At 41.7% G+C, this 25,867-nt stretch overlaps 2 protein-coding genes across 2 annotated transcripts in view; both read left to right on the top strand.

Annotated features, from left to right (window-relative positions):
- The window catches only part of gpc4 (glypican 4), a gene marked incomplete at its 5' end in the record, with an annotated part of 30,409 nt that extends 20,286 nt beyond the window's left edge, over nucleotides 1-10,123 (top strand). Inside the window, 7 exons of the mRNA XM_083891793.1 lie at nucleotides 4,550-4,947; nucleotides 5,336-5,501; nucleotides 6,276-6,406; nucleotides 6,503-6,649; nucleotides 6,742-6,866; nucleotides 6,955-7,127; nucleotides 7,228-10,123. Of these exons, the coding sequence (XP_083747919.1) occupies nucleotides 4,550-4,947; nucleotides 5,336-5,501; nucleotides 6,276-6,406; nucleotides 6,503-6,649; nucleotides 6,742-6,866; nucleotides 6,955-7,127; nucleotides 7,228-7,436 (1,349 nt within the window). The 3' untranslated portion in view covers nucleotides 7,437-10,123. The remainder of the gene's footprint in view (nucleotides 1-4,549; nucleotides 4,948-5,335; nucleotides 5,502-6,275; nucleotides 6,407-6,502; nucleotides 6,650-6,741; nucleotides 6,867-6,954; nucleotides 7,128-7,227) is intronic.
- Nucleotides 10,124-13,255: 3,132 nt separating this feature from the next.
- Nucleotides 13,256-25,867, top strand: brd8b (bromodomain containing 8b). Its single transcript, XM_083890672.1, has 18 exons — nucleotides 13,256-13,301; nucleotides 14,587-14,683; nucleotides 15,864-15,933; nucleotides 16,025-16,074; nucleotides 16,186-16,308; nucleotides 16,390-16,470; nucleotides 16,825-16,889; nucleotides 16,977-17,143; nucleotides 17,579-17,770; nucleotides 17,970-18,063; nucleotides 18,338-18,480; nucleotides 18,902-19,340; nucleotides 19,755-19,792; nucleotides 20,587-20,777; nucleotides 21,188-21,280; nucleotides 21,768-21,836; nucleotides 22,139-22,424; nucleotides 25,689-25,867. The coding sequence occupies exons 1-18, from the start codon at nucleotides 13,283-13,285 to the stop codon at nucleotides 25,746-25,748; spliced, it is 2,277 nt and encodes a 758-aa protein (XP_083746798.1). The 5' UTR covers nucleotides 13,256-13,282; the 3' UTR covers nucleotides 25,749-25,867.

Here is a 25,867-nt window from a genome sequence, read left to right as displayed (position 1 = left end):
GTGTGTGTGTGTGTGTGTGTGTGTGTGTGTGTGTGTGTGTGTGTGTGTGCGTGTGCGTGTGCGTGTGCGTGTGCGTGTGCGTGTGCGTGTGCGTGTGCGTGTGCGTGTGCGTGTGCGTGTGCGTGTGCGTGCGCGTGCCTGTAAATATTGGGATCGGGTTTCTCTTGTTGAGGTTGGGAGTGCATGGGAACTTGAAACACTGCTGAGTCACCAAGGAAGTAGGGTGGTTTTAAATAACCCAAACCAACCATGCCACCACCACCACAGCTCTGTTAGAAAGTTTGCTAAGACAAAGGGCAGAGGATGAGAAGCTTTCAGCACTAGACCAACTCAAGAAAGCAGTTAAAACTTTAAAGATTCTACTTGCACTGGAGTGCTTTTGTTTTTTTAAGGACAGTTATATGCAAGGTGTGATGGTTGTGTATGTACACTACACATGCATGCACATGCGTGTAGACACAGGTCAGGGGCCTTCAGATCTTATGCGTCTGTGAAATCCAGTGAGGGATAGTCGGTAACAGGAAGCGAATGTATTGCAGCCAGATGTGAACAGGAATGTGACGTGTCGGAATGCAGTCGCTGCTCAAGCCATCCACCCCTCTTTTTCTCCTCTCTTTTTGCCCTTTGTCCCCATCCCAAGCCTCACTCTCTCAAAGAATTATCTTTGCCCATCAGATCCTTCCTTTCCATCTCGCTCTCTTCTGTCTCACTGTTGGTCATGTTTCTGAACGTCTTTAATAGAGGTTCTTTATTTTCTGCCTTTTTTTTTTTTTTTTTTTTTTAAACTACAACTCCACTGTTGCTTTCCATCATATTGCTTAAAAACTCCTCACTGTTCAGTTTCACTATCAAAAAACTAAAACTAAAATAGAGATCTCTTCATTGTGACAGTTTGGTGGGACAAGGATCAAAATATGGCAGGGTGCACAGTCTAGAAGGGAACCATGGGGTTACCTGAAGTAACATTTAGAGTGTAGTATATAATTATAGTATCCCCAAAACATTCTATTATTTGACAAATGAACTAAGAATTTTTTTTTAAACATTTTGCTGATTTCTCAATGAAATGGTTTTTCTATGGGGAATGTTGCAGTATTTGATGCAATGGGAAATTTAAAAGAAAAAACCTCCCTTCTGTATTATATTTGATAATTCACATTATATTATAATTTGATAATACATTTATTATATGCAGACTTTTATAAACATAAAACATATAGGAATCCTAAGTGTAGGTTCATACAGTAGAACCCTAAAAAAAGATATTTAATGAAATTAAAAATGTAGCCACAGGGACCAAAGTAAAAGATGTAAAATACTAATAGCTAGGTTTTTTTTTTTCTTCCGACTCATTTTGGTTCCGTCACGTCTGTGACACAAGGCAGGGGTGACGCAGGGATAAAAATAACACTACTGGCAATGTGAATGGTGTTAATCACCTTTTGTTTATCGGCTTCACATGGGTTTAAACGTCTTGGGTAAACCTGCTAATTTTATGTGAAAGAGGCTGTACAGGAATAAGAAAAGCCCAAACAAGATAATCAAGTTGGCCAACAGGGGGCAGCTCTCATGCTTACTGTGAAACTCGCTCAATTTCCTCTACCATGTGTGCTCCCCCTTCATCACTGCAGACTGCTTGTTGCTGTCTCTGAACTGTTAGAGGTGGGATCTCTTTACAATGGCCTGCTGTGCCTTTTTTTCACTAAGGCCATTAGACCTCCTCTCTCACTGGATACGGTGACAGGCTCAGGTTGCCATCCTATTCTTTAGTGTTTTTACATTGAGACACTCAAGAGTAAGCACATCCCTTCAATGAAACCAACACAGGAAGTGCTTATCATTGTGTTTTTCTGTATAAGATGGTCACTGTGATGGCATCAGCTAACTTGTCCTTAGTGGGATTTGTATGTGAATAAAATCAGTTACAAGGGCAGATAAAGAGACTACAGAGCCAATAACATGCACTCACTCACATACTAGCAAACTCAGGAAGTGGTGTATGTGATTAGGCAGGCTCTCATCATGCGCCTGGAGCTAGGAGTCATGGCCAATTAAGACCAGAGCCAGAAATAGTTTTCTCCTCTCTGTGTCTCCTCACTGTGTGTTTGTCCTGGCCTCTGTCTGTCTGTCCTGCTGCATTGACCCTGTCCAGCAGAGCAAGCCTATGTCTGGGATTTAAGCACTTGGATTAAGGCCCCTTGCCTCCACACACAAAACAAGAGACATCATCCGAAGCGCCGAAATTCAACAGCAGGAGGGACAGAATCCCATCCCGTTAAAAAGGGAGAAGTGCAGGGACTAATTGTCACAAATAGGATGCAATTACTGCCTGGTCTGGGATTGGGAGGAGCAGAGTTTGTGGGGACAAGGGTGGGGGTACAGGGGAGACGGGGGGAGCTCCTTGGAGGAGGAAGTGGGAGGGAGTAGCGGGAGGAGATCAGTCAGCTCCTCTGTTTGTGTGATGGATTGGGCCTTATATTGCTCATAATTTAGGGCCCTCTCTGCAACATGTGGAAATGGTGTGGGAATGAGGGAAGGGAGGAAAAGATAGATACAGAGAAAGTGAGAGACGGTAGTTGTTGCTGTTCTACGTTTCACTGCAGATTACACACTGTCTCTCTCCCAGTACCATGTAACCTCTCACCCAGATTCTCTCAGACCATTGGCTGAGCGACAGGCGCATTTTTTAATGGAAAAAATCCTCAGGGAGTGTTCAGCTCCTCGGCCTGTTGGCAGACGGCTGCGTGTCATAAACTGTTTTTAATGACAATGCAAGATGCCTGTGTAATGCTGCTCATACTACAGAGTCTCAGCTCTGGGCCAGAGAGCTTCCATGAAGCCCACCACCACGACCACAACTGCTGCTGCTGCCACTGCTCACACACACCCTTCACAGTCCGCTCTTTCTAACCAGTGGGCTTGTCCAAACTCATTACAGGGCTTATCTGTTCAGTATACAGGCGTTACCACTCTTAATAAAGTGTAGAGGAAGTAGAAAAGTTTAGAGCTGTCCTTCTTGCCGTTACCTCCTCCTCCTCACCTCCTCTGTCTCCTTTCACTGACTTTAAACTTGTGGCTACTATGACATTCCAGGGGTGGGGGTGGACCTTTTGTTTTAATCTCTGTCAATGGAGCGTGGAACTCGGTGCCCTCTCGCCCGGCTTTGTGTGTGTCTGTATGTGTGTGTGTTGGAGGGGAGGTAAATGAAGGGGCTGCAGTGTTTCCGGTATCCTTGGTGACACAGTGGGAATTTGGAGTTAAAAAAGCCCTCAACTTAACCCAGCCCAAGCCGCCCTCACCCCTCCCCTACCTCATTTTTTCTTTTTAGTGTGTCAGTCTGAAGTGGAAGTGACAGCACTTCTTGGGGCACTGTTGGTGCGTGTGCGTTTGTGTGCGTGCTGGTGGCAGGGAGCATTTAGTGACTCCCCTTGTGAGAGCAAGAGAACTTTACATTTCAAAGACCAAGCAAAGGGGAACCAGAGAAACTGGGGTTGGGGGGGGGTACGAAGAGAGGAGAAGGAAAGGAGAGAGAGAAGTGAAAGGGGTCAAGTGTATGCTTGCATGAACGCAGGACTGTAGATGAAGCATTTTTTAGAGACTCTAAGGAATTCTCATTTTGTTCAGATTAAGAAAGTTGTGGGGTGGAGGGGGGGTGTCCGTGGGAGAGGGGGCCTGGATTATTGGGGGTTGAGGTGAAGGAGGGGGGTGATGAACATTCCTCAGGATGAAGTAGGTCATTGTTCCCTGTCTCTCGTGAAGAGAGCTCTCTGAAGGAACTGATGAAGTGAAAGCAGCAGAGGGAGGGAGATGCAAAGCTGGATGGGGGGTACAGGTCCATATACTGGAGGGCAGGGGGGTCACATTATTCAGTAATCCTATTGAAAATGCCTCTGAAGGACAGTCGAAGAGAAGCTGGGAGAAAGGAAGGCGAATGGAATGTGACAACAGAAAAATGCCATTGATGGTGGTCAGTTTGAAGCGGCTTGATGTGGAGAGACGTCTCAGCTGAATGGGAAGTCCACAGAGACGAGGAGCAGCGCCGCTCGTTCAGCCTGACAGAGATGCTCCGACTCCACCTTTCACCCCTCCTGCTTCTCTCTTCTCCTCATTCCCAGCAGACTCCCTTCACATGGGGCATTCCTTTGCCTTTCATCCAAGTTTTTGTGCTGAAGCAGTTTTTGTTGAGATGCTCAAAATATCAATAATATTGATATTATTGATATGCCACCATAAGCAGAATAACTTCATATGGTGGCAGCAGCTGAGGCATAGAGCCAGAAACAGATGTACTAAAACACTGTCATTCAGTCTGAAGTTTAACCACAGAAATATCTTAGTCATTTGCTGTACAAACACTGAGGTCATGGGGGAATGTGTTTGTTCAGTAACCTGATGAAAATGTGTTTGCCTGATGTTTTAAACGTGATACCCACAAAATCTCAGCGTGTTGTGCCGAAACATTTAGAATCAAAGGGAACCGTTTTGTTCATAACATCTCAGCATTTAGTCATCACACTTACCCTCCCTTTCTTTTTTCTTTTCTCCGCAGAGTTTTTCCGTGAGCTTTTGAAGAATGCAGAGGTCTCGCTGAACAACATGTTTGTGCGAACATATGGGATGATGTATGTGCAGAATGCTGAGCTGTTCAAGCACTTCTTCGCGTCCCTGACGCAGTACTACGTGTCTGGCAGTGCTGCCGTCAACCTGGACTCCATGCTGGCAGATTTCTGGGCCGAGCTGCTGGAGAGGATGTTCCGGCTGGTCAACGTACAGTATGAATTCAGTGACGCCTACATGGAGTGCGTCAGTCGGCACACTGAACAGCTGCAGCCATTTGGCGATGTGCCACGGAAGCTCCGCATCCAGCTCACAAGGGCCTTCGTCGCAGCACGCATCTTTGTACGAGGCTTGGCACTCATTCCAGAGGTTATCAATAAAGTTTCAAAGGTAAGTGACGTATGCTTGTGAAGCTTTTATCTTTTCCAAACAAGGCTGTAGCAATAGACACTAAGACATGTCTTTCAAAAGCTTCCTCCATCACTCCCTTCTGTGTTTCTGGTTTTTATCTGTCATGGAAAACCTGGCTGTGGTTCCACTTCATTGTCTTTGATGAGATAAAGCATTTTGACTCTGCTAGCATGGCATGTTTTTCTAGTTTAGTGAGTGTTTGACTGATGATTAGATTATTCTGATTTGTGGTGTGTGATTATATTGCTCATGCTTTTTCATTGTCCAACTATGCGTCTATGTTGCTGTTGGATGAGTTGATGATGTTTTTGCTGTGGTGCAATGTTGCTATGTTAGCAGTCTGGTAACAGCCTCCTCCCTTTTCCAGGTCAGTGCGTCTCCCAGCTGTGTGCGAGCGGTCATGAAGATGATGTACTGTCCCTACTGCTCAGGCCAAGTGGCCCTGAAACCCTGCCAGAATTACTGTCTGAATGTGATGCGTGGGTGTTTGGCCAACCAGGCCGACTTGGACACAGAATGGAACAACTTCCTTGGTAAGCAACCATCATGTGAACAAGGACACTTTCTGCTGCCGTTATCTAACAAACCTGACCGAGAATGTTCTCCGCTTCAACCATTATGACTCCAAGTGTTTGATTTGGCAACAGACCATATTTCTACTGTTCCACACTTCTGCATTCTTTTGAATATTACCACTGCAGTGCTCATTTTTCAACAAAGATCATTTAGGTTTTATCTTATCTAGACCAGTTTTATCTGTTTCCCTTGTGGGCATGAAACCACAGTGACATCACATGATCGGTGGAATGATCAAACTGAGGTAATCGGATGAAAGATATACAGTATATTTCCCCCAGCTGTGTTCAGTGTGTTTATAGCAAAGTTGTTTGGCAGGAATGGGTGTAACGAAGGAACATGGATATTGTAAAAAAAAAAAAAAAAACATGTACAAACATGTCCCTCATTCTTTAGTATCTTGTATAAGTAAAGGGAGAGTGGGAGGAGGGGCTGTACATGCTGTAAGTGTTGTGGCCCTCAGCGGGAGAACAGCTCTGATGTTGTGTAAACACACCAAGATTAGTTTCCCTATTTTCAGAGTGGCACACATGTCACAGTTTTGTGTCATATATATATATATATATATATATATATATTATTTATTCCACATAACCAGGTTGTATGTTTTTGTTTCCTCCACTGAGGACATGCTCACTGGTTTGTGCTTCCACCTAGTGGCAGTCCTTTGTAACTTACTCCTCAGGCTGAAAATAAATGTATTTATTTTTATTCTCTCTCTCTTCTTTCAGATGCCATGGTTAGTCTCGATGAGAGGCTCGAAGGTCCCTTTAATTTTGAGTCCGTCGTAGAGCCCATCGATGTGAAGCTATCGGATGCCATCATGAACATGCAGGAAAACAGCATGCAAGTGTCTCAGAAAGTCAGTATCATTTTACTTTATTTATTAATAGACAATAAATAACACAGGATTTGTCTTCACTTGATTCTCATTGACTCACTCATTATCTTGTAATAGGTTTTCCAGGGCTGTGGGCAGCCTAAACCAAGCACAGCCTTCCGATCCAAGCGTTCACTCAAAGAGACAGGCTTTACCGGCCGTTTCCACCCCTACAGACCTGATGTAAGGCCAACCACGGCAGCTGGCACCAGTCTAGATCGATTGGTAAGGTTTAAGACAACTCGAGTGGACGGTTGTGCGACTGCTGCTTTGTTTCTCGTTGTGTTTGACTGGTTATTTGCTTCTTTGTTGTGTAGACAAGTGATGTTAAGAAGAAGCTGAAACACGCAAAGAAGTTCTGGTCCACATTGCCAGAGACTGTCTGTGTAGGTGACAGGATTGCGTCCGGGGACGAGTGCTGGAATGGGACTGCAAAAAGCAGGTAAGATTAGCACGTCAAATCTGTAGATTTTAAATCTAAATGTACGTCATCCTACAACTTGACTGAAACTGACTCTCTTGCTTCATAGGTACGAATCGGTTGTCATTGGCAATGGATTGGCCAATCAGGTATCAAACCCTGATGTGGTTGTGGACATAACAAAGCCAGACATTGTAATTCGCAGTCAGATCGCAGCTTTAAAGGAAATGACAAGTTGGCTCAAAGCTGCTCACAGCGGCAATGACATATCGTTTGGCGATGGTAAGGATTGTTATTGTTTTATACGATTTTCCCTCATGACATAATGTCGTAGTTGCACACATCTGACCCTCTGGGTGTCTCTGGGTGTCTATTTTTTCAGAGGAGATTGGCAGTGGAGAGGAGAGCGGTGGTAGCGGTTGTGACTCCGAATCTTGTGACATGTACTTCTCCACTCCACCAAACACCGGCCATCCCCGGATTAATCAGGTGGTCGTAGGCAAAACTTCAGACGGGGTTTCCACACAAGGAAGCATGGCGCTGGCGCTCTGCGGGGTGGTCCTGGGCCTGCTCGCTCCCCACTTGAGATAAAACTGGCTGGGCACAGAGAGGACAAGAATGACCAGGAATGATGGAGCGAAAGGGGGGAACTGTCTGAGAGACTTTAGAAAGACTGCCTTCAGGACATTGGACTGTCCGCCAGTGGGGGGAGACTCTTCTTAATATTATAATAACTTCACTTTTAATTATTTGTTTGTATGTTTTTAAGGACGTCAGTGTACAGCAATATAATTTTCTACCCAAGAAATCCACATTTCCCCCCCAGATAAACCTTTCCACCTTATGGCTCTTTTGGAGCTCCACTATGGTTCTGCTTGTAGCATTACAAACATTATATAATTGTCTTATCTAGGCAATTTAATTACATAATTCATTTGTGTGCCTCCCTTCAGTGATTGCCACCCGCTAACTTAATAGTAAGATGCTTAGTTGAACGTTGAGTGCTTTTGGTGGGACACATTTGACTTCATATTTCTGAGGAGTGTTTATCTTCCCATTATCCAGAGATCAACAGATCATGTAATGTTGTTATGAAACTCCATAACAACAACTTTGCACATTACCAGTGTGCACACTGTGAATGTTTGTGTCTGTGCATATATACATTTACATACACCTGTCGGGCAAAACTTTTGAAGCTACCTGTTGATCTCCACTTACAGTTTGCATTTTAGTTGAGTTTGCTTTAAAAGAGAACTGCAGAACACAGCATTTCTCTCACAAATCAAGAGAGAGAAATTTCAGCACAGGTATTTATGTTTCACCAGGAGATGGAGAGCTTTTTAGGGTGCTCTGTGAGCCCAAACGTGCATAATGTGTGTCAACTATGAGCATTATCACATCTTAACTTTTAATTTACACATTATGTTTTTAGATTTCAAGCTTAAACATGTCCGTAGTAAGGTCATACCTCATGCATGCTCTCATTGCCAATGCAATCAAGTGAGTTTATGGTGTCTGATGGAGATGAGATTAGTGGCTGGCAACCTGGTAAAAGGTAACTACTGTGGAAGGAAGAAGGACTCCCATGGTATTACCCCAAAAGAAGGCAAGGCTGAGAAACCCTAAAAGCCCTTTTTGGTACTGTAAGCTCAGCACAGAAGATCTGACTCTTTACAGTCCTGTTTGAAAAGAAAAGGTGTTGACATGTATGTTCAGAACATTTCACATCAAAATAAGGAGGAGGAACAAAAGTCAGTACTTTGATCAAAAGAAATCAAGAAAAGTTTATTTTAATACAGGGTTTAATGTTGAAAAGGTGTTGTAATTTTTTTGCTATTTTTGGTATGAACATGTGTTTTAGGTACTACAGTGGAATTTACTGCTGGTTTTAGACGGTGGAAGAGGTCAAGTGTGCGCAGAACATGGGGGCACATTTGGCCATTGTTCAGTGTTTTGGTGGCCTTTTTTTAATTTTTATTTTTTTGGCCACATCCCCACCGCTCTGAGAGTATGAATGCACTCGTCCTGAACCATTTGATCTACTCGTCCTCGTCGCCAAGTTCTTGTCATTTCGACTTGATTCAAATGTTGAAGTATTGCCACCAAAATTAGCCAGTATACAAAAAGAAATCAATAAAGAATGTTGTTTTTTATACATCTTCTCAGATTCCCTTAAGGGTGTTTGAGTTTGCTGTTACCAGCTTACGAGCACAACATAAAAAAAGGATCTGTTTTCTGATTTGATGAGCGGGTCTGTAAATTCTATTACTTGGCCATTTCATCTTTAAAATGATTCTGCCTCATGTAGCCTCTGTACAGTAATTTATGCATGTATTTTAATGTAATTTCAGACATGCTTTTACAACTCATTTCCCCCCCAACAGTATTCAGGAGGTTTTGATATGCAACATTTAAATGAAAACTGTCCATTTCTACTGCAAGGGTTTCACATTTTTTTTTTTTTTTAAGTTTTAAACATGTTTTATGTTCAAGGACATGTGTCAAACAATTGGCTGCAGTGACTAAAACAGCCCCTTGTTTGGCTTTGAGATAAAAAAAAAAAAATGTAATGTTCTCCAGACAAAGTGATCGACCAGGACATCTGACTTTGAAGGATTTGATGAAACATCTATGCAACCTGTTTAAAATGCTGAAGCCTGATTTTAATTGATGAAGATGGCCATCAGCACCTGAAGTTTGGCATCACTTCTTTATTTAACTGGTTAAATTTCCCTGATTTTATCTTCTTTTGTTTTTTTTGTTTTTTTTAATTTGCCGCCAACATTTCTACAAGGGCTTGTGCATTTGTTCGTGGCATGTGGAAGCAGTGTGTCGAGTGTGAGGAAACCCAGCTTTCTGAGAGTCAAAGGAAGTGTTTGGGGTGATTATGGCAAATGTCTGTGCTTGCGGGCCAGGGCAGCTGGAAGTAGTTGGTCCAGCTGCTGGGTGATGTTCTTTCCATCCACAGTTTAACTCCAGTCTAGTGACTGTGAAGTTGAGTTGGACGGTTGTTGAAACCCTTTGGCCCTCAAGAACAGAGTGGATTCACTTTCTGACGAGAGAGTGAGTGACTTGACTGAAAAGAGTAAAAAAAAAAATATATGTAAATAAAGAGCAGCCGTTTTTAGATGTCTCTAAAAGAGGCCATAACATTACACCAGATTTTTACTTGTCAGAGTATCTCCTAAATGCTATGGAAAAACAAGATGAGATAGATGTTAAATTGTAAGAGAAAATGTATATTAAACAACATTTCTTAGTCTTGTTGAAATAAAGACTGCCAATATTTAAACACTTGTGAATGTCTTCATTTTATTAACAATCCAGTGCGTGTTATCAGCTATTTTACACTTTTAATTTGTTTTCTGAAGGGTTTGGTTTTAAAAATGTTTCTATGTGATCTAAAGGAATGTCTATATTATGTCTATAAGAAAAACACCATCAATCACCTATATATGTAGCTAAACGCCACCATCTAGTGATCAAAACTGTTGCAATCACTATGTAAACAAATCAATGACAAAAATGAATGGCTCCTATAAATATGTTATGTATGTCCTCTGATTTTATTATTTGTCATATTTGCTTGTATCCATCTATCCCTATATCTAATGTGCACATTTGAGTAACAAAGCAAATTAACATTAATGTCAAGGTGACTTAAATATTTTCCCCGCACTTCATGTTCATCTACATGCAGAGGCATATTATGCATTCAACAATTAAAGCCTGCATTTCCATGTCATGTCTCCACATGATCTACATAAGTATAATTAACATTAAAGGTCCAAAGTGTGGGATTTGGTCGGATATATCAGACATGTATTATTACTCTTATTATATTATACTCAAGTGAAAATGATTGGTATTTTCTCTGTGTCTCAGTTTCCTCCCGTGGTCCAATAACCTAATAAATTGGACACACTAAACTGACCATAGGTGTGTATGTACAGTTAGGCCCATAAATATTTGGACATCGACACAGTTCTCTTTATTTTGGCTCTATGCACCACTACAATGGATTTGAAATGAAACGAACAAGATGTGCTTTAACTGCACACTTTCAGCTTTAATTTGAGGGCATTTACATCCAAATCAAGTAAATGGTGTAGGAATTACAACACTTTCTATATGTGCCTCCCACTTTTGAGGGGACCAAAAGTAATTGGACAAACTAAAATATCATAAATCAAACTTTCATTGTTTAATACTTGGTTACAAATCCTTTGCAGTCAATTCCAGCCTGAAGTCTGGAAGGCATAGACATCACCAGACGCTGGGTTTCATCCCTGGTGATGCTCTGTGAGGCCTCTACTAACACGGTCTTCAGTTCCTGCTTGTTCTTGGGCCATTTTCCATTCAGTTTGGTCTTCAACAAGTGAAATGCATGCTCAATCAGATTCAGGTCAGGTGATTGACTGATAACATTCCATATTTGCCTTAAAAAACTCTTTGGTGGCTTTTGCAGTATGCTTTGGGTCATTGTCCATCTGCACTGTGAAGCTCCGTCCAATGAGTTCTGAAGCATTTGGCTGATATGAGCAGATAATATTGTTGGAAACACTTCAGAATTCATCCTGCTGCTTTTGTCAGCAGTTACATCATCAATAAATACAAGGGAACCAGTTCCATTAGCAGCCCTACATGCCCACGCCATGACACTACCACCACCATGCTTCACTGATGAGGTGGTATGTTGTGGATCATGAGCAGTTCCTTTCCTTCTCCACACTCTTCTCTTCCCATCACTGTGGTACAAGTTGATCTTGGTCTCATCTGTCCAGAGGATGTTCTTCCAGAATTCTAACGGCTTTTTTAGGTGTTGTTTGGCAAATTCTAATCTCGTCTTCCTGTTTTTAAGGCTCACTAATGGTTTGCATCTTGTGGTGAACCCTCTGTCTTTTGATTGTTGACTTTGAAACACATACATCGACCTCCTGGAGAGTGTTTTTGATCTGACCAACTGTTGTGAAGGGCTTTTTCTTCACCAGGGAAAGAATTCTTCTGTCGTCCACCACAGTGGTTTTCCATGGTCTTCTAGGTCCTTTGGTGTTGCTGAGCCACCAGTGCGTTCTTTCTTTTTAAGAATGTTCCAAACAGTTGATTTGGCCACACCTAATGTTTTGGCTATTTCTCTGATGGGTTTGTTTTGATTTTTCAGCCTAATGATGGCTTCTTCACTGACAGTGACAGCTCCTTGGATCTCATATAGAAAGTTGACAGCAACAGATTCAAAATGCAAATGTCACTCCTGGAATCAACTCCAGAACTTTTACCTGAGTCATTGAAGATGAAATAATGAGGGAATAGCCCACAACTGTCCATGAAATAGCTTTTCAGTCAATTGTCCAATTACCTTTGGTCCCCAAAAAAGTGGGAGGCACATATAGAAAGTGTTGTAATTCCTACACCGTTCACTTGATTTGGATGTAAATACCCTCAAATTAAAGCTGAAAGTGTGCAGTTAAAGCACATCTTGTTCGTTTCATTTCAAATCCATTGTAGTGTAGCCACAATAAAGAGAACTGTGTCGATGTCCAAATATTTATGGGCCTAACTGTATGTGAGAGTGAATGGTTGTTTGTCCTCTATATACTGTAGTTACCCTGCGATTGGACTGGTGCCTTGTCCAGGATGTTCCCCGCCTTTCGCCCTATGTCAGCTGGGATTGGCTCTGTGGCCCTGCGACCCTCATGTGGAGGATAAAAGTGACATTGAATGGATTGGAACACATTTACACTGGGTCATGGTAACAGAGGACTTTAAAGCAAGTCAAGGTCGTCTATGTTTGCGTTTTCATAATACTGCCATTATGTAAGTAAATAAAAGTCTACAGTTTTCTGTATAACTGACCTGAACTGATTCCCAATTCAAATTTTGATATATAGTGCACTGGTTTTGGTCCTGACTCAGTCTGGTCCCCAAAGTCTTGGTTTATTCTGGTCTGGGTCATTACCTGGGCTCAGTTTGTGAAGTCTTGACTACAACACTAATCACAAGTGATTCAGATAATCCTTAATGTAAGTGGACCCACAGCAAAACAGAAACATGATGACCTCTGTATGTCACACAATAAACATCTTTATAGATGGTCTGCTAGTAGGTTAGGCCACATGTAAAAAACAAAAACAACAAAAAAACAACTGTAAACAAAAACACAGATTCAAGTCAGGAGTCTGAAATATAAAACATCTTGATTTGTCATTTTGTTTTCAATCCTCGTTTGTAGGTTTGAACAATATTAATTACAAATCTTAAATGCGGGGCACATTGTCAATGTTTTTTTTTGCTTTTGAGTTTCAGGCGGAAAACACAGATGTTGCTTCCTTCAGAGTAACTCGGAATCACAACAGTTGGGGGAATAAATTGTGTACCGTGTGTCACACTCAAATCCGTCCGGCGGAAGATGTGCTTACGGTCTTGTCACAAAGGAAATGGCGAGCGGTGTCGGCAGTGAGTAATATTTTCTGTTAAAAAGGCGGTAACGTCTTCATTGTTGTTTACAGCATACGCTAACACCACACTTGCAATGTATATCGTAATTCCGCCAGCCTAACTGGTCCCAGTTGCGTCGTTATTTGAGAAAATGTTGCACCGTGTGACTGTGTGTGTCTCATGAATGGGTCCCCCGTGAACGACTGTGCTAATCCAATGCTACTATTCAGACATTATCGAAATGTAGTTATTGTATTTTTGACTATTCTTGGTTTGCGTTGTCTGGTTTTCATTAATGTAACCAATAAAATGGGTGTGCCGTTTTAATACACCATAGCAGCTCTCACATGCGAGTAACCTGAAGTGTAGCCAAATGTAGCAGCTAAATGCTAACATTGATAACAACAGAAGTGAGATCACACAGCGCTGCTGTGTTTACTTAAGGTCTTCACCCCACCAGCACTTCGCAGTCTATGGGATCTATTTTTCTGTGGACAAGAGATTATCAAACTGACGACTTAAAATAAATCACACTAAATCACGAATTCACAATTTATGTCTTGTACATGAAATGATTGTCTATTTGCGTAAGAAATGTGACTGTAGCTGTCAGTAACATGGATGGAACGATATAAGATGGTATTACACATCAGTATAAAAATCACTTAAAATAAGTTCACTGTAATTTTTGTCATTAATGTTGTAAAAACACTAATGTGTTATCAAGCAGAGTGTTCATCTTACCAGTAATTCTAGGATCTTATGATTTATAGCAATCTAATACATCCATCTGAAATCGTAAACGTGTAGAGCATCATAATTATCACCAACTAGTGCAGTGCCTGTACAAAATCTGTTTTTGCGTTTGCCATCTGCCTCAGCTTGATGGTCCTTTCCTGACATAATAATCACCCACACATCTTGCACTCACTTAACTTTTTATCCACGGATGCTTATCCTCTCAGGTAGCCCACCGTGCTGTGTGAGTGAGAGGGAGAGTGGTAATGGTAGAGCTGGGAAAGCCAATGTGTGCTTCTTTTACAGATATCTTTTGCACTACTTATCCAACGTCAAACTTGGCACTGCACTTCATCAATCGGACCATCGGTTCAAGAAATGCGCACACATACACACAGACAGACCGATGTTCCTGGAATTTATAGAAAGATACAGTGAATCTCAATAATTCATACTGTTACGCCTGACAGTATGAATTATTTATTCATATATATTATCATTTTTTCCAAGATTCAACTTTGTGTCCTTATTTGTACTGTTCCCCCCCCCCCCCCCCCCCCCACAGAACACAAGATACTAAATGTTGGGCCAACAGAGCCCTGGTCAGTCAGGGAGAAACTCTGTCTGGCCTCCTCCGTTATGAGAAGTGGTGACCAAAACTGGTAAGGAAAAACAAACAAAAAAACTCTCTACTTGAAAATACATCACACTATAGGTAGATTTGTCTGTTTTGAAACATTAGGGTTATAAGAGCAGTGAGAAGCAGGGAAAACCTGCTCAGGGAAACCTGGGCCATCTCTTAGTTATGCTACTATAGACCTAGACTGCTGGGGGAATTCCTGTGGTGCACTCACATTCACTCTCTCACACTCGGGGTATGAGTATGACTTTATAATATGTCATTAACCTTGTTATTTCTTTGCATAGTGTATTTCCCTCATTTCCCCTCTCTCTCTGTCCTCAACTTGCAGGTTGCAGTACTATTATTATTATCATCATACATGTCATCACCATTATTATTATGCTATATAATGTTTTGTATAATTTTTGTCAACAATCTCTGCTGCTGCAAATGATATTGTAGTTATATAAACATGTCATTATTGACTCTAACTGTCCTGTATAAACTTATAACTTGATACAATGGTAATCTGTCTCTACGTCATCTCCCTCTTGTCCTTTCTCTCCCCCACCTCTCCTCTATCCCCCATTTCTCTGCTCTCCATGATGTCTATATACAGTGCTTTGAGATAATGTATGTTATGATTTGGTGCTATACAAATACAACTGAATTATTCTTATGCGAAGCTTGACGTATTGTTGAGACAAACACCCACAAACTGTGCAGGAAAAACAGCTACTGGAGGTCCTCACACAGTTGGATTCTAATTCTGTTCTTCTTGTGGTCAAAGTTATCATCTTGATGTCAGATGAGCTTTTAACCAACCATCTGGTCTCCCATGTCACTTGTTATTCCCACACCATTCTTATGGTGTTATTTAGTACTACTTGCCTGTAAATCGTCAAAAAAATATCTTCCTCTGGGAACTTTCTGTAGAAGACCCAATTCACTTCTATTGCGTTCAATTTAATTTCTTCAATAATGGTTTATCCCTCATGTATCTCTAATCTGTTTTCAATGTCACCACTTACATGTGTTTTCAGATAGTCTTCTTTCCACATGTGCTTATCACTTCACCCCACGGAGTGGGAGTGAAGTATTATTTTTAGTGGCTCCGTTTGTGCTTCCGCACAGTCAATATACAGAGGCGGCCAGAGGCTAGTTGTGTGAATGGGGTGAAGTCTGCTGTCTCTGATTGCCTTGTCCTCTTTGTCTTCCAGGGTGTCTGTAAGTAGAGCCATCAAGCCTTTCTCAGAGCCTAGTCGTCCACCAGACTGGTTCTCACAGAAGGTGAGAATACTGTAAACCTTTTTTTTCATTACTCGGGTCTATGTGTTATGGTTGTTTTCAGTTTAAGATAATGCATATTTTCTTTTGTCAGCACTGTGCCTCACAATACTCTGAGCTGCTGGAAGCCACAGAAGCACCAAAGTGAGTGCTGCAATACTCGCACCTTTGCACAGAAGAATCGCAATAAGTTGAACCTTATTTTCAAAGTTACTGAAGAAATATCAAACAGTTTTGTGTCATTACTTTCGCCAGGCGTAAGCGTGGTGAGAAGGGCGAGGTGGTTGAGACCATTGAAGATGTCATCGTTCGTAGACTGACCACTGAGAGGATAGAGGAGCTGAAGAAATTACTGCGAGACACACAAGAGCAGTACAGGTACATATTCACCGCTTAGAAAAATGTTTGAGGAACAGCGTTACGTGACCTCTGAACACCCTGTGATTTCTGTTCTGACAGGAAGTTGAAGAAGGAGGTGGATCTGATACAGGCGGGTCACATGGACTCCCAGTTGAAGGAGCTATGGGCAGAGATCACACTGTAAGACTCGTTATCTGGTTCATGCTAACTGTTGACTGTGACTATGTTTATATGGACACAATAGTCAGACTATAGACCTTATTCTGATTAAGACATTATACACATGTTTACTTAAAGCTACTAAGATTGTAATACCCCACATATAGCTTATTACAAATATTATATGGTCTAGGTTACAGTAATTTCAAAATAAGAAGTCATTCAGTTATAGCCTGTTATAAATTGCTGCTCTTTTTAAATTGCTACCTTTTCTTGTCTGTATTTGGAACTTTTGTCCTTGTTGTTTGTATCTGTCCTCGGCTACTGTTAACTTAAAATGGTCACTCGTATGAATGTTTGTTTTTCAAACACCAGAAAGAAGAAGCAGGAGGAGGAGGAGGCAGAACAAAAGAGGAAAGCAACAGAAATGGCTTACCAAGGTAAGTTTTGTCCGTGTCCATTAGACAGTGTATCAAAATTAAGCACTTTTCACTGTATTTCACGTCTTCTCTCCTTCTTTCTCACAGCTCGACAGGCGATGAAGAACACACCCAAGCGGTTGCCCAGTGTGACTGTACGTTCACCACTGGGTGCCAGTCCACCAATGCTGGATTCTCAGCCCGACTCTTCTGTTCCCACACCACCCATGGATACGGGAGGCAGTGCTTCTGATGACACCACCACCCACTCAGTTGTAAGAACATGCTAAGTTAGCAGTGATAAAATGCCACAAGGCTGAGGGAAGAATGCACTACATAAGGTTTTCTTCAGCCGACAAATACTTTTTTCAATGCAACCCTTTTCCATGTTACTGTTGTACTGCACGTCATCAAATGTAATGTAAATCACAAGTATTTCAGTTTGTTATACAATTCAAGCTTTGTTGAAATTGATTTGACTGTACACTGTAAGACGGTGTCAATATTGGTGTTTAAATTACATTAGTATTCCTTCTCGACTTTGAATTCAGCACCAACTCAACTTGTCTCTCTGTATCTCTAGCTTGCTTTTGTCTCATTATGAGTGAGGGGACAAATCTTAAATAACAATGTTATGAACTGAGTATTATTTCTGATATTGTGGCTGACAGTTCCTGACCCTCTCACTGATCCTTTGCTGCCTCTGTCAGGCTCAGGGCGTTGGTGTGTTTCTACCAGTGACAGATGCTCCAGGTCCTGGGCCTAAAGATGGAGGTCTGGCTGCTCTTGTAGACGACTCGTCACAGAAGAGGCTCCTGACTCAGAAATCTACACCGCCGCCTTCTCCTCTTCTCTCAGAACTGCTGAAAAAAGGCAACCTCATATCAGCTAGCCCCCGCCTGGTAAGCTGCACTTCAATTAAAGCTAAAAGAATACCAAGAAATGAATAACTTGATAAATTAACAGGATTACTATACCTTAAACACATTATTTTATGAAATGTTATGGAAGCTTCTTATTAACAAGATGGTAATTATACATGGGCATAGGCAGTCAAGTGTTTTTTTTAAAACATTTCTTTTCTGTGTTTTTTAATGTCAGGTTGCAGAGGGAGACTCTCCTGGAAACCTCACCAATGGACTACAGACAGCTACTGCAGCCACTGCCTTACCAACGGGTCATGAGCTCCTCACAGGTACAGACTGTACTTTTACCACATACAATCACATTTGCTGCTTTTCAAAAGGTTTAATTGAATAATGTTTTACTCACTTTCAAAACACACATAATGTCCCTTCTGTTTTTGTTCAAGCCCAATCAAGCCTGACAATACAAAGATAAGGTTGAAAAAGACATGCTTCATAAAGACATACGGTTTACTGTGTGTGATCACAATGCACCTAGACTGATGCTCATATTGCTGTTTATTGTGCTCCTGTTCTTATTTACTCTGCTGCGTGTGTTTACAGAGGGTGAATCTGAAGCTGCGGTGAAGGCAGAACTAGGTGAGGAGACGGGGCTAGTAGAAGAGGATCTTGTTGCTGTGTCGTATATGGGTGACGAACTGGACCTGGAGACAGTGGGAGACATCATTGCCATCATAGAGGAGAAGGTAGAGTAGATGTCTGTCATCTTTTCCCAGTACAGAAAACATGAAAATGTCCAATGGATAAATTTAATACAGCAACTTTAGCTTAATCATTAAGATCATTGTTATTATTGTTAGGGATGGGCATGAATATCCAAGATTTAATTTCATTATAAAAATGTAATCAGTCACTCTAACTATTTTATAATTGTAATAAAAAGACAGAACTGAACAATGTATTCTACTCCATTAGCTACACCATTTCTGGGGAATATGTTACCTCAAGGTGGCAGCAGCAGCAAACCTATCTGAGGACTATGTGTTCTTGCACAAGTGATGTAATAATCCTGTCAAATATTCAAAGAGCATTTTTTGCTTCAAATTGTCATCTTTATTTTTTGTTTCTTTGTCTCAATCCTTCTCTCTCTATTCTCTCATCCTACAGGTGGATGACTCTGTGGAGGCCTTGGATGCAGCAGCAGTGGAAGCAGCACTCTCTCTGTGTGAAGAGGCTGTTTCAGAGGGACACACCCTCCCTGGTCCCTGGGAGACCCAGGAACTGAAAGCTTCTGATCCTACGCCCACAATCCAAGACTCCAACCAAACACAGGAGCCTCAGAATGTGACCACAATGTCAGCTCCCACACCTGTGAGCACAGAGAGCCACAACCAGCCAGAGACTTTAAGAGAAGAGCAGCTTAAGGGAAACTGTGACGGAGCAGAGGTGACGGGGTGTGATGTGACTTCTTCTGTCACCTCTGATGACGGTGCCACAGGAAGTGAGGTTACAGAGGAGGCTGTGACGGGGAAGGAGGCCACTGAAGCTACTGTAAAAATTGAAAGGGAGGAGTGGAGCCAACCTGAACCCAACCCACCTTGTTTAGGTCAGGAACACACACACACACACACACACACACACACACACACACACACACACACACACACACACACACACACACACACACACACACACACACACACACACACACACACACACAGGTTTGAGCAGCAATTCTCCTTAGGACACATTGACTTCCATGTATTCCATGTATGAGTTATCCCTGACCTTAACAATAACGACTTAATGACTAACTTGAACCGTAACCCGTCCCCAATTCAAGTCATAGTCCTCAACTTAACTAATTCCTCAGAAATTAAATGCTGCCTTGTTAGGACCAGGTTTTGGTCACCATGAGGACTACTGGTCCTGACAAGGTCAGTGCTTATACTAGAAAAGGTAAAAACACACACACAAAGCCTGTTTATGCTTTTAACCTTGTGTAATTTCTTCCCAACAGACTCTGAGGACAGCTCTGTGTCTGGCAAAGAGTCCAAGGTAACACACTGATGCAAATTTAAAGGGATAGTTTGTGTTTTTGAAGTTGGAATATGAATCCAAAACACATTATGTTTGGACACATGGCTCTGACTGACCATTGGTTGAGCTTTTAAATTTGACAAACAAATCTGCTCTGTCATTGAAACAAGCTTTTACCAATGTAGGCTTCCAGCAAAAATCTAAAGCCTCCCTCCACCTAAAAGATTTGGAAAGAGTGTTTTATTGCTGTAACTCACTATATTTTGGTATAGATCAGTCATTGATGCAACATTTGCAGCTTATTCAGACTGCTGCAGCTTGTAAACACGTTACCACCTCTATACTGGCCTTGATTCAGTCAGTGGCTGCCAGTGCAGATTTGTTGTTTGTTCAACTCCGGATCCATTCAAAACCTTCACATTGGCTACCAAATTTAGAGTAATTTTGAGTACTTTCTGGTAAATGTTCTTTACAGCTGTGACTCCTGAATTGAACTCTCCTCTTTTCTTTAGTGTTTGTTTTACCAAGGTGTTATTTTGCTTTTTGTTTTCATGAAGTTAAATGATGGCGCAGTATTCCATCAAATTCTGATTTCACTGATGTTTTTCCCTTTGTGAAACAAATTATTAGTATTGTTATAGTCTGGTCCTCATAATTAATTTACTTGATGATGATGAAGCTGTATCAAAACTCACTTCTGGGTAATTTGCAATTTCAAGCCAGCTACTAATGTGTAAAAGCCTTTATCCACAGGAACATGCTTTGTACATTGCAGTCATTTAACTTTATATCCTTATTTCTTTGTTCTGGAGGTAAAGGAGGAGGAGGTGGGCAGTGAGGGTGACCCTGAAGAAGGGATGGAGCTGAAGGAGGAGTGTGGGGAGGGTCCTTATCTATCAGAGGTGGAGCGGGCAGCCAGCGAAAGTGAAGACGGCTATGACCCACCATCTCAACGATACACTGCAGATTCGCTGGCCAGCAGCCCGGCCTCTTCTTCCCAGCTGTATGTGTCATTCATATTAGTAAAATAATGTGATAACTGTGTCACAGTCATTGTGTAACTACCCATAACTGCACTGTGTTAACATGTCCGTGCAAATCAATTCAGGACAATGTCCTGGGATGACCTTCTGCCTACGGCAACTAAATTTAAAGTGCACTGCTGCATTAACACTAAATGAAGCTTAACTGGCATTTGTCATGAATGCTGATGTCATGACCTTTGAATCAGATTATGTTTCTCTAAGCTCAGCAGTCTGTGTGACTGCTGACATCACAATTGTAACGGTCTGGGCTTTTGTATCTCTGCCACTTGGGGTTTCTCTTCTGCTTTCTGAATCATTTGACTGTGGACTTCACAATCGTTTCTTCATTTCTCACTCACCTTCTCTCTGCTCTGTCTTTCTGCGTCAGATCAACATGTGGTGAGGACCAGGAGGCGGTGCAGGCACAAAAGATCTGGAAGAAAGCCATTATGCTGGTGTGGAGAGCTGCGGCCAACCACAGGTGGAGCGTCTTAGCCTGAATCTGCCTCGATAATCACTGGGGCTTTTGTTGTTTAGAAGCCAAAAAAAGTCTAATTTACTCTCATACTCTCTCTTTACGTTAAAAGCATCATGACTGCATTGAGAAATATCAATATTTTCATGCAATACTGAGGTCATGGGAGCCATTTCCCAGTTATCCATTTTTTTTACGAGGCACACAAAAAGTTTTTTTTTTGTTTTTTGTTTTTATTTAGCCAAGGAATTATGAATAATATAATTTTATATTTCATCAAGGTGATAAGAATTGGTCTTAAACATTTGGGTTTAATTTCTAATTGTAATGTGATTCAAAGTGTGAGCTTCTAAAAAGTGGTAAACCATTCTCTGAAACATTACAAGCAGCATGCCCTGGATGCACTTGTTGCCCTGATGTGAACTGTGCTTAAATATTCCCATGGCCACTGTTGTAAAGGCTAATGTGTTTTGCTGCTGCTGTTGTCTCTCAGGTATGCCAGTGTCTTCCTGCAGCCCGTGTCGGATGACATCGCCCCCGGTTACCACAGCATTGTACACAGGTCTGACCATCTACACCGCCACACTCACTGACACTTGATTTAATTTTGTGAAACGATATTAACTTAACCTCGCTTTACCAGCACATTATTGCTGTGGCCTCAGCCTGTCTTGTGTTGCTGGGCAACATCTAACCACCACTATTCTGAGAAACAGAGTCCTGTGGAGTTGATAGGCTTGATACACATTGTGTGAAGTCCTTTGACATTGGTTTGAATGAAATGGACGTCACATAAAAGTTAGCCACTACAGTTTTAAGTTAAAACATTTCCGTCTGCCCTGTGACTCCTGCCCCATGTTCCAGACCCATGGACCTGTCGGCCATAAAGAAGAACATCGAGTCAGGTGTGATCCGCACCACAGCCGAGTTCCAGCGAGACATCATGCTAATGTTTCAGAATGCCGTCATGTACAACTCGTCAGACCATGATGTGTACCACATGGCACTAGAGATGCAGCGTGATGTCCTGGAGCACGTCCAGCAGTTCCTGGCCACCCAGCTCATCATGCAGACCTCGGAGAGCGCCATCTCTGCCAAGAGCCTCCGCGGCAGAGAGGGAAATCGTAAGCCGGGAGAGCCAGCTGAGAAGGTGGGTGTGACATTAGGATTTCCCTCAAAGTGTTGAACTGATCGTCTCAATTTCATAAAGAACTTTCAAAAATTTCAAAAATGCCCACAAAATCTCAAAAGTACCTCCTTAATGTCCTAAAAGTCGACTGTCTTTGACTGAGCCTGTGTGATGTTTGCAGTCCTGTCTGCCTTTCCTTGTTTATAGGCCAGGATTATGAATTCAGTTTACATATGTAACTGGTTTAAGAGTTGATGTGCAGTGTGGAAAATAAAGTTATCAACACATTCACAGAAACTTGTGAAAGTCCACTTCTTCACTTATCCATGTGTCTGTACTGACCTTGGGAACAAGAACATGCATTGATTTGCTCTCTGCTGCTTCTGCTCCATATCCTGATAAACTGTGATCATGACCTTACAGCTCACCCTGGGAGCTGATTATAGATGAACACCGCTTAACTGCAGATCAGCACCTTTTTTTCAGCTTAACTCGGCTGTTCTTTTCTCAAACAGTTCATGTGACTCGTAAAATTCAGAATGTGCAATTATAAGCTGTTGACATTACAGTTTATACCTGATAAAATAGGAAATTCATTATTGTCTTTGCTGATTAACTGATTGGCTGCCAGCCATTTTCATTGCAGAATTGCTGTTTTACAGCAATTTGACCCAAAAACAGTGTGTTCTATGACGATGTAAACACTGAAACTACCAAAACAAACTGTATTCTTTTATCACACGCCATCGGCAGTGAACTGTTGTATTTGAATTGACGTCATTGGCAGACAATGAGTTAAGTTCTGTATGTGTTTTTTTTTGTTTTTTTTAAATAACAAGCACATTTGTTAAGAGAAAGAAAAGGTTATTTGAATAAAATGATCCCTCTGTTTTTCACAGGATGGGCCTCCAGAGAAAAAGTAATTAACATTCTGAGACCATGGCTTGTTGGTTTCATGTAGAATTGTAATTATGTGTTTTTTTTCTCTGATGATTGTGGTCATTTTAAATTAACACATGGTTAGTGCTGCCAGTTTTATGTATTTTACTCAAAGCTGTATGTATAAAGCCAACATGCTGTTTGAACCAGCACAAATTTCATGAAGGCAGGTGCTGAAAATCCAAGTAAACGCTTTTACATTAATGACATTATTCTATATTTCAGGATCGATGTGGTTCGCTCTAATTTAGGAGTGAATCCAAGGGGGAAAAATGTGAAATATTTGGATTATCATATATGCAGGCAGTCTACAGAAGAACACACAAGCAGTTATATGCACGGGACATTTAAGACGTCTAATCAACATTTTCCTCCACTCGTTGTGTTGTGCTTCAGTGGAATGATCCGTGGTCACGTCTCCACTGTTGATTCATGCCTTGCATGCTCTGTACCTCTCCTCACTAACTACTGTCTGTCACTGAGTCAGCCGTCTGCTTGTTGTCTGTTAACACTCGTCTTATGTGCCATTCATTGTGTGTATGTGACTTAACTGCATGGATGTGCGAGTGGATCCTTACTTTTTGTTAAGAGGCTTTTGTTGTGGATTTTCTCCAGCTGGGGAAAATCCTGGATTGTGCTGCACTGGCTTAATCTTCTTGGAAAATTCAAAACTATGTATGAATTTTACTTTACAGCTAATATTTATGAAGTCACACAATGTTTTAATCTATATCTGGCTGGATATGAGATTGGAGCCACATTATATTCACAGCATCAAGTTCCAGTGTGTACAGATTAGTGACGAGTAATGGTGACACTGCAGGTTGTAACACTCACCGTTCCCTTTCCCACCTGCATCAGGGAACTACAGCAGCACAAAGGAAGCTATAGGCCTCCGCTTCTAGATGCATGCTCTGGCTGGTTTGTCTGTTCCGGCTGCTGGAGCAAGAAGGTGGTGCAAGATTTTTGCCCTTGCCATAAGCACATGTATGACGTTTATTATGCACTTACACAAACAAACCTATGGGTGGTTTGTTCAATTTATGCCAATGAACTCCTCAATTTTACCCACTGGACCTTAAATGCAGCTGACTGATTGTTTAAGTGTAGCATCTGAAGTTCATGGGACTGAATGAAAGTCATGATATTGTGATAGAAACATTTTGTTGTTTGTGAGCTGTGTTGGAGAGTGTCTGCCTTCTTGTGCCCGTTTGTGTCATTTCTCTCTGTGTTTACAATCTGCAAACGTGTGTCTGTGTGTGGCATATGTGTCTAGTATGTTTTGTGCAGCAGCGGTCAGTTGGACTCCTGTCCCTCGGTGTGCTTCCGTGTTGACGCAGACTTGTTTGGAACTTGCTTCACATGCACGTGTGTCTTTTTCTCTCTTTCTCACTCCAATGTTTGTCCTCCTACAGGACAGTGTCCCAATGGCCTCTCCTGCTTTCCTTCTCTCTCTCTTTGTAAGTATTCAGGTCCTCCCTACGATTTCACCAGAACCAGGACATGCTCCGCATACACTTGTCTCAATGCAGACACACACATACACACACCACACATTCGTCTTTTACATCTTATCTCTTTCATTTTCCTAATCCTGGTTAAAAGTTTTTAAAACCTTTTGTAACTCAAGTTATTGACCGTTGAATTCACTAGAATAGTTTTAATTACAACTGTCTGTGAAGCCCCATCCCTTAAAATCACACTCTAAAAAATAGACTTTCAGGACATTTTTTTTTCCCAAAAAAGTCCCTTTGTCTTTTTCTTATTTCTGGACTCTTCTAATCAAGTCTGTCCATTGTGCTCCTGTCAGTAAGTCACGAAATTCAGTTTCAGAATGTATCTACACAACTATACTAGGCTCTATAGATTTGTATGGCGGAAAATACCTAAATGTCACCTACAGTGATACATGCACACTCTTCACACATCACTGTCTTTGTCATCCTCGTAAAACATTTTTTGAACACAATATTCTCACCACACACACAGAGGCTCCGTTCATCACCCCAGCTTCGTCGACCTTGGGTCAATGACTCCATGCCAGTTTCCTGTGTTTTTATGTTTCCGTGTTTGTCTGCATGTTCTAATTTCTTTTCTCCTTCTTTTACTTTTTTTAAAATTCCTTTTTGTTTTTCATCATTATTTTACGTTCTTCATTTGGGGAGGAAGCCTTTCGAAAGTGGACTGTGCTGTGTTTTTGTGTGGAGCTCAATCACGTGAGAAGTTACCACCACATGGCCTCCTTACAAGCTGTCCAAGTGACCGCTGCCTTTTCCTGTCTTAATTCCTTCTCTCTTTTTTTTCTTCTTTTCCCCCCGTTTCTCCTCACTTGTCTCTCCGCTGCAGGACGGAGGCACCAGAGGTCGCCGCAGTGCCATGGAGGCAGACCTCAAAATGAAAAAATAGACCGAGGTTTCAGAGAATGAGTCACAGAGACTGAGAGCCTGTTTTATAATCGGAAGAGTTGGCGCTAAATACTTACTGGTCACTTTGGTTGTTTTGTGATGAAGACTGTAGACTGTGTA

This window comes from Microchirus variegatus, assembly GCF_963457635.1.
Source record: "Microchirus variegatus genome assembly, chromosome: 6".
Taxonomy (NCBI): domain Eukaryota; kingdom Metazoa; phylum Chordata; class Actinopteri; order Pleuronectiformes; family Soleidae; genus Microchirus; species Microchirus variegatus.
Note: the sequence above shows the minus strand (reverse complement) of the source record. Positions and strands in the feature narration are given on the sequence as shown.

What these genes read in the sequence shown, in the direction of transcription:
- brd8b (XM_083890672.1), top strand. An exon ending in AACAGAAATGGCTTACCAAG is followed by an intron (nt 16,890 to 16,976) that starts GTAAGTTTTGTC and finishes TCTTTCTCACAG; the next exon opens with CTCGACAGGCGATGAAGAAC. An exon ending in CGGGAGAGCCAGCTGAGAAG is followed by an intron (nt 22,425 to 25,688) that starts GTGGGTGTGACA and finishes TCTCCGCTGCAG; the next exon opens with GACGGAGGCACCAGAGGTCG.